This window comes from Lycium ferocissimum, chromosome 10 (genome assembly GCF_029784015.1).
Source record: "Lycium ferocissimum isolate CSIRO_LF1 chromosome 10, AGI_CSIRO_Lferr_CH_V1, whole genome shotgun sequence".
Lineage (NCBI taxonomy): Eukaryota > Viridiplantae > Streptophyta > Magnoliopsida > Solanales > Solanaceae > Lycium > Lycium ferocissimum.
The window spans coordinates 43077980-43086517 of NC_081351.1; the positions used below are offsets into that span (position 1 = coordinate 43077980).

General features: G+C 32.8%; 1 protein-coding gene across 1 annotated transcript; it reads right to left on the minus strand.

The window, feature by feature from the left end:
- Positions 1 to 2392: 2392 nt before the first annotated feature.
- Positions 2393 to 5837, minus strand: LOC132033965 (alcohol dehydrogenase 1-like). Its single transcript, XM_059424154.1, has 9 exons — positions 5458 to 5837; positions 4425 to 4561; positions 4178 to 4224; positions 3756 to 4081; positions 3578 to 3660; positions 3394 to 3469; positions 3171 to 3232; positions 2966 to 3061; positions 2393 to 2850 (listed from the first exon to the last, which is right to left on the minus strand). The coding sequence occupies exons 1-9, from the start codon at positions 5738 to 5740 to the stop codon at positions 2572 to 2574; spliced, it is 1389 nt and encodes a 462-aa protein (XP_059280137.1). The 5' UTR covers positions 5741 to 5837; the 3' UTR covers positions 2393 to 2571.
- Between the last annotated feature and the right edge of the window lie 2701 nt (positions 5838 to 8538).

Consider the following 8538-nt stretch of genomic DNA (forward strand, 5'->3'; position numbering starts at 1 on the left):
GAAACTATAAGGACTATTAGTGCTTTATATATATTTAAGGGATGATTATGAATCCATGCTTAAAGTTAAAGAACTATTTTGGGTCTTGCCTCGACCTTTTAATAAACATTCCCTCTATATGCCAAGTTTCAAAAGAACGCTAAGGAGATACAAGTGTTAAGCCAACCAAACACTTGATACTAAATTTAAGGAGACAAAAGAAGCGAATCAGACGTGGGATTCTTAAATTAAGATGGTAAAGAATAAGAAGAACTAAATTAGTATTCCTAAATTTATTATTAAGTAATATATAAAGTCGTATCAATTCCACATGATTAGAGATATAACTGTAATTATGTGTTTTAAGAAAAAAATGTGGGTTAGCTTCTTTCGACCCTTCCAATCAAGAAAACGTCGTCTTTCAAAATTCTCACACGGTTCAACTGTCTTCTAGCATGTATTAAGTACATTAAAACTATCGCGGCAATGAACATAAAAGATTAACGAGGGTTTATATACTTTTATTCTCCTCTTCTATATGTTCTTTTTTTATATATATCTAATCTTCATTTATTCTATTCAAAATTGTATGATCCAAGTCGCTTTAATCTTATATAGCTGATAGCATGGTGTATATCTGTTTTGTGTAAAGAAAAGGAGAAATTAAGATGTATATTTGATCAATTAAGATGTTTATTTCATCAATTGCCCACTTTATACATGGGTGACACTATTATTTTCTAGAGTCGAAGAATTCAAACTCATACTTAATTCAAGTTGATTCCATCTTTATTCTGCCATTAAAAATATTCTAAACATATTTATCAATGTAATTACTACTACAAAGAATCTTACAATCCAATAGAAACTCATAGATATGCAAAATTTCACTTTTATGATCGACATTTTGCAGCAAAAAGGTTAAAGATGTCGTTTCATGTTGTTAAAACATTATTAATTTTTCTCATGTTAATAAATTGTTCGATCTTTTAATAAGAATTGCACAAGCTTTTGAGACATTAAAGCTTGTTTTTCCAAACCGTTTTCTCAAAAAAGTGTAAAGTTTATTGAATGACTTAAATATTGTTATGAGTAAGTAATTTCAATATAAGTAAACACATTTGTGCTACTCTTGGACTTCCAAAGCAAATACAGAATTCATATATTAAAAATACTATTTAGATTTGTTGCTTTTTGAATTGTTGGATTGATTAGCACCTCACTAACAAGAATAGAGGATATTACAAAAGAGATAAATTAGAATTGTAGTTCATAAAATATGGTATATAAGTACATAAATTTATGTGGGTAATACTAATACCTTTGTAAATTGAGAATTTGACATTACAACAGCCAAGAGTCAATTTATCATCTTTCATTTTTTTCAAGAATTCACCATCATATTAAGCGAAATCTCCCCATAAAGTAGCAATAGTATGATTATACCTATATTTTAAAATTACAAAGAATCTAACATTACAACAGCCAAAAGTCGATTTATCATCTTTCATCTTTCATTTTTCAAGAATTTCACCAACATATTTAGTGAAATCTCCCCATAAAGTAGCAAGAGTATGATTATGCCTATATTTTAAAATTACAATGGCATATATTACACTAAATTTTCTAGTGTAATATATGTAGAACATTAAAACGAACATTATCGATGAATTTTTTTGTTATTTTAACTTACCTTTCATTTTTAACCATCGTATCTCTTCTAATGTTTTGTTATTCTCCCATAAGTGATTTGATTATTACTTTTTGCTAAATAAACAGTTTTATTACCAAACGAGATATGTACAACACAAAATCTATCAAGACCTGGACAATTCCTAAGGCCGAGTACATCAACTTTCCACTAGATCTTCTCAACTATATTCTAACTAGTAAGGGTAATATTTAAGTTCCATGAGCCTCTTTTCTAGACTTGTCTACATATTGCCCTCCTGTGTGCATTCCTCATCTGAAGGTGATGTGGAATGTTGTTAGAGGTGACATATATACGACTTACTCCATGAAATCTTATAGTTACGTTGTTCATATTCCACGATTCCTGATGTTTAATTGCATGCTGATACATTATTATATTGGTTGGTTAGTACTTTATGGAGGATTTATGCTAATACATAATGTATCCATGGTGATACCTATTGCACAATGGAGTTATACTTACTATACTTAATTAATATCCAGTCCATGTTGATGCAGAAAATCAAAGAAACACAGAGGTGGTGGAGATGACGGTGACGAGGGTCGAGGAGGTTAATAGATACACGCACGGGACAATTATGAGCCTTTCTCTACTTTGGAAGGAATTTTTCACATTGCTGAGAAGGTTTTTGATATACGTTCTTAAGGCTAAGGATTAGGAATCAGAAACCCAAAAATTGACGGATAATTAACCAAGGAAGACAGTCAAATGCTAGAGCTTAATATAACCATGAAATGACCATTTGTACCAGATGAGAAAAATTACAAGGACTTCTCAAAAAGAAAACATAAAGAGTTATTTATTAACTTTGCATAGGAATGTAACAGGTGAAGTCATTAGAGCAGCTTCATGCCATATTTGATGTGGAAATACTTAGTTTAGTGGTCCATGTGGATTATGCAACGAAGGCCTTCTCCTTTGAGCATGAGATCAAAAGCCTTGTTGATTTCAGAAAATGGGAGTTGATGAGTTATGAACTTCTCCAATTCTAGTTCTTTATTCATGTATTTCTCTACTACAGAAGGAAGATCCGATCGCGGCTTGTAGTTTCCAAAGAATGTTCCCTTTAGAGTCCTTTCATTCAATAGGTTCATAGGATGTGTCTTGAAAACAGCTTCTTTATGGGGTACTCCCACAAGTACAGCCACTCCCCAGCCCTGTCATTCAGTACTCTCTTTATTAGTTTCTTTTTTATGAACAAAAAATGCATTTGCCAGAAGGTTATGAGTTAAACATGAGAGTTTTTTTTTATAGTAGTGGAAGAAAGCATACATCATGAACACATTCAAATGCGGAAATCATAGCATCAATGTGGCCTGTACACTCCACACTTCTATCGACTCCGCCATCAGTCATCTCAGCAATTACCTATCAAACATTCCAGAAATTTAAATCCAGGAAATGGATAATAGACTTTCCACTAATGTTTTTGCTAATATAAACTGACACATTAGGAGACAGAAGCATATATGAGTACCTCTTGAACTGGTTTGCTATAGTCCTTTGGGTTCACAAATTCTGTCACACCAAATTTCTTTGCTGAAGAAATAGAAGCATACAGGAAAAAGGATCAATACTAAATGCAGTGTAGCAAGCTACAAAGAAGAATATATAAAAAGAGGTCAACAGCTAGACATTTGAATATTCAAATGATTGACTTTAAGTGTTCAAGCAAGGGACACAAATTTGGATAATCTTACCTAGCTCAAATCGGCGGGCATTCAAATCAATACCGATAATTCTTGAAGCCCCTGCAATCCTTGCTCCTTCTGCAGCCTATTAAAATGGGAATTGCAACCAATTTAGCCACTTTCAACACTTCCTTTGGAGAAAACATATTCGAAAAGATTGGAGGATATCGTGATTAGCAATAGGAAGACTCACAGCAAGGCCTACAGCCCCCAGTCCAAACACAGCCACACTTGAGCCCTTTGTTGGTTTGGCAACATTCAGAGTTGCACCAAGGCCTATAAGCATACAGAATTTGACTAGTTAACATATGAATAGATCCTCTATAGAATCTACTAATCAAGATTGAGAAAAAAAAAGAACTTTGGTTTACCAGTTGAAATTCCACAACTTAGGACACAGACTTTGTCAAGAGGAGCAAGAGGGTTGATTTTGGCAACACAACCAACATGAACCACAGTGTATTCACTAAAAGTGGATGTCCCTACAAAATGGTAAATGGGCTTTCCATTGATAGAGAATCTTGATTTTTCATCATGAATCATCACTCCCCTGTCTGTATTGATCCTCAATAGGCTACACATATTACTCTCCACTGATTTGCAGTGTGCACAGTTTTTGCATTCACCAGTGAACACTGGAAGTACATGGTCCCCTGGTGCAAGTTCTGTCACTCCCTCTCCTACACTCTCCACAATCCTAAAACACCAATAATAATGAAAATAATCACATGAAAGCACAGTTATATCAACACCCTTTTGGTTCTTGAAAAAAAAGAAAGTACTAATAATATACCCTGCTGCCTCATGTCCAAGAATACGAGGAAAGACTGAATTTTGGCCCTGCAATAGATGAAAGATTCAGAATTTTTAAAATAATTGAGATAATCACAGTCCAATGCCTTCCGGTAGTCTAATTTACAAAATAGCCAGCAAAGGTATAGGTTTTGTATGTTTTAGTATAAAAATATATATAATATACATATTGTATACATATAATATACATAATCAGTATACTCATATGTTTTGTATATTTTGGCTACCTTGGCTTCCCAAAAGTAGATATCAGTGTGACAGAGAGAAGTGTAGAGGATTTTGAGACGAACTTCCATTTTCTGAGGAGGTGCCACTTCCACTTCCTCAATCACCAATGGCTTCCCTGCCTCCCATGCCACAGCAGCTACAAAGAGCGCAAATTTTCATTACCTCAAAATTCCCATTTGCATAATTGGCTACCAAATAAAAAAGAAAAGAAAATTGCTCCTAAAACTGTTTGTGCATAAATAATCTTAAACAATGCTCCTCCGGTCCAAAATAATTGAGGCTTTAGACGTGACCACATGGATTAAGAAATTCACTTATTCCTAAAAATTTAGAGGTGTATTGATTAAACTACTCTTAATTAAGAGGGGCTTTGAAACAATAACGAGCATTAAATTTGTTCATTCAATTAAGAATGTGTCGAGGGTAAATTTAAAAAAAGAATAAATTACCTTCTTAATAAACTAAAACCTCAGTTATTTTGGATTAATTTTTAGAGACAAAATCCTCAAGTATTTTGGACCGGAGAGAGTATAAGTTAACTTCACCATGTATAGATACAATTTAGGGTGTGTTCAGTAAGAAGGAAAATTTGTTTTCAAGGAATTTTTTTTTTTTTTTTTTGGAAACCGTTAAAAATAAGTGAATTTTTTACTTAATCTTTTAAGTTCTTTCGGTAAGCAAAAAATATTTTATACTATTCAAAAAACATTTATATATAATTTTGACAAATACTATCAGAGGTGGGAGTAGGATGGTAGGGATGGGGGCTACATAGTTGGAGCATAGAGAGTGTACAATCAATGTGGAATGCATTTAATTTGTGAAACTTGTTTTTTATACATCTAATAGGAAGTTATTTTTTTCATTTTTAAGAAATTTATTTTCTAGAAAAAATATTTTCCAAAAGAAATTTGGCCCACCGAACTTGAGAAAATTAAAAAATATGTTTTGAAAATTCGTGTTCCACCATACCGAACACACCCTTAAAAAGTGCACATCTTTTACAGGAAATCGGATGAGGAAATGAAGTACCTTTGCAACGAATGACTTGTCCAGCAGTGTTTGACATGATGTTTTCTTGATTTCCTTCTTCACTGATTACTGAATTATGAGATGAAGTGTACAGTGCTGAAGAACTTAACTTGTTTTGTCTGAATATTGAATTAGTGTTTCTTGATGTGTTGTGATGATGCAGAACATTGCTCTTTGTTGGGTATTTATACTTGACATGATCAAGAACAAAGAATATTTTATTAGGATTAATGAATAAATTACTTGGGATTGGGAAGTGATTTGCTTGATAAGAAAGTTCCATATCTCAACAAAGTTAAGCTGTGGCAAAACCCCAAAACCATTCCCCAGGTTTTTTGTTTCCTTGGAATTTTCGCATCCGGTTTTTGGCAAGTGCTTGTTTGTTTTGCTTTATTCTTTATTCTTTATCAAGAAGGTGAAAGGTGGTTGGTTTATAGTATTTCTTAAAGACATACAGTAAATTCAAAAATTAAGCCAAGCTTGTTACTCTCTCTCTGTCTCTCTGTTTTTTTTTTTCTTGTTTTGTTATTTAGTTTTACTAGGCGTTTGGCCATAAAAATCAAATAGTATTTTTTATTTTATTTGAAATTTTGAAACTGGAATTGGAGATGGAGTTATGTTTGGTTATAGTTTTACGATGGAGTTATGTTTGGTTATAGTTTTACGATGGAGTTATGTTTGGTTATAGTTTTACAAAGAATATTTGGTTGTTTGAATGTACTAAAAGTGAAAAAAATTAAAAAACAGGATTTTGTGTGTTTTTCAAGTTGTATTTGGAGTTTTCTTGACCAAACATTGATTTTTTGTTTTTTTTTTCTCGAAAAAAGTGAAAAACTCTCATGACCAAACGGGTCCATGGAACTTTTGACACTTTTTCCCTTTTAATTAATTTAAAAAATAATGAAATCTTTTTATATTTAGTGATAATGTAGCTTTAAATTTTTTATTTTGACCTTAATAAGATAATTTATAACCACACAAATATCTATAAATCACTGAATATAAAATATTTTTTAAAAAAAAATTAAGAGAACAGAATGTGGCTAAGTAAGTCATTTAAAAGCTTCCAAATTTAGTGAAAATTTTAACAAAGTTGGCGTTAGGCGGGTTTTAATTTGATGAGACCTGCTTAAATTCAATTATGTTTGATCTTACAAAAGCAAAATATAAAAGGTCCATCTTAGATAATGATACACACAAAAGAAAATGCATGCAAGCCAAAAAAGGGCGTCACTTGACAAAAAATACGTAATAAGTTTTCCAACTTTGACCGACGTGACTTTTTGGCTTCTTAAAACATAAAGGAAAGAATAATTTTTTTTAAAAAAAGTAAAAAATGAGGAAAAAGATAAAATATATTTTCTAGCTAGCTTTAGAGAGGTGCCACATAACCCCATCTAAAATCAAAATTTTAATATATAAAATAATTTCTTCATTTTTTTTCTTTAACTTTTTTTTTTTGTTTAATGTCGGTGGTACTTCTTAAAAAATCTCTTCATTATTTGGAGGGGATAGGGGGATAGTTTGTTTGCTTGGAAATTTTGAAAAGTTATTAACTGTTGTATTTTGTTGTTTGTGATTTTTTTTTTTTTTTTTGGTCCCTTAATTTCATGAAACCTTGGCAGTATATATTCCTATAGGTGATCCTTAATTTGAATATTCCAAATAAAATAATAACACTTTGCTACTGCCCCACCATTTTCTCAAACAGGCAATTGTCTACGTGTCACATGCAAATATGCAATGAATCTCTTAACAAATGATTCCGTTCAAGATTCCGCACTTACTAATAATAGTGAAGGGAATATGAATCCGCGACTTAAGTAGCACAAAAAATAAAAAGTTGAATCAAACTAGTACAAAAAAAAAATACATTAGTAGTTTTCACGCACGAAATTCGTGCGTGAAAGGACCAAACTGCAAAAATACAGTTTTGGCCTTTCACGCACGAATTTTGTGTGTAGATATTGTCAACTGTTTTTTTTTTTTCGCGTTACCTTTCCAATCACATTTTTTTCCATACTTTGGGCAAAGATTAGTCATGTTTCAAAACCCCAAAATATCAATATTTTATATAAAACTTAATATCTTTTTTTGCGTACAATAATGTCGGCTCATTACATCAAGTCCACCTAAACGTTTGGATCGTCGTTTTAGGGGTTCTAAAGTCCCCAAGTAAGTTTTGAAACTTGTCATATTTATAGGGTTTTGATTTAAGTGTTTTATTATATTTGAATGTACAAATTTAAATATTTGATTTAATAATAATTCATCCAATACGAGAGATTTATACTAATTAAAAAATAATTCATTCCATTTAATTACAATACTAATTCAAAGCAATACAATAATAAATTACAATAACAATACAATCTTCAAGTTCTAGAGGCCTATTACTTCGAGACGTGCTTGTACTACCACGGCCTTGCTTGCGCCCACACGAACGCTTGTCATGGCCATATTGCTTACATATAGAGCACTTGCGAGAGTAAGTTCTTTCACTAACATCCATTTGATTGGGTCTACGACTCCGTGAGTTAATGCCCAATTTTCTAATGCAATCCTTGTTAGCAACCATCGAAAACGGCTCGTTTGGCCAATAAACTTCATTACCAAGTGGGTGGAATTGGCGGAATATGCTCTGCAGGTAACCGTGGACCTTGTATTCCCCCGCCACATAATTTGTTACCGTTTTTGTCACTCTCTCGAAGCACTTGACAGCATGAGAACACGGCATGTGGTACGTTTGCCACTTACCACAAGTGCATGTTCTTGTTGCCTCATAAATGGTATGCACGTTTCCACCCTTACCGTTGTAATAACCCGTCCTAACTTTATACACATGTTGAATTGGGTCATACTCAGTCATTTGGTGACGCTCACCTTTTTTTCAATGCTCCATAGTTTTGAAGGGCTTTGGCATCCATGTCCTGCCGTCGGCTAATATCCTCTGGCCTGCCTTGTCCTAATAACAAATCGCTCCACCACCTGTTTGAAAGTCATTCTCACCATTCGGTGACGAGTAGTCCGAGCAAATTTCAGCAAGCTATTGAAAGACTCGAGCCGTTTGTTGTGAGCATG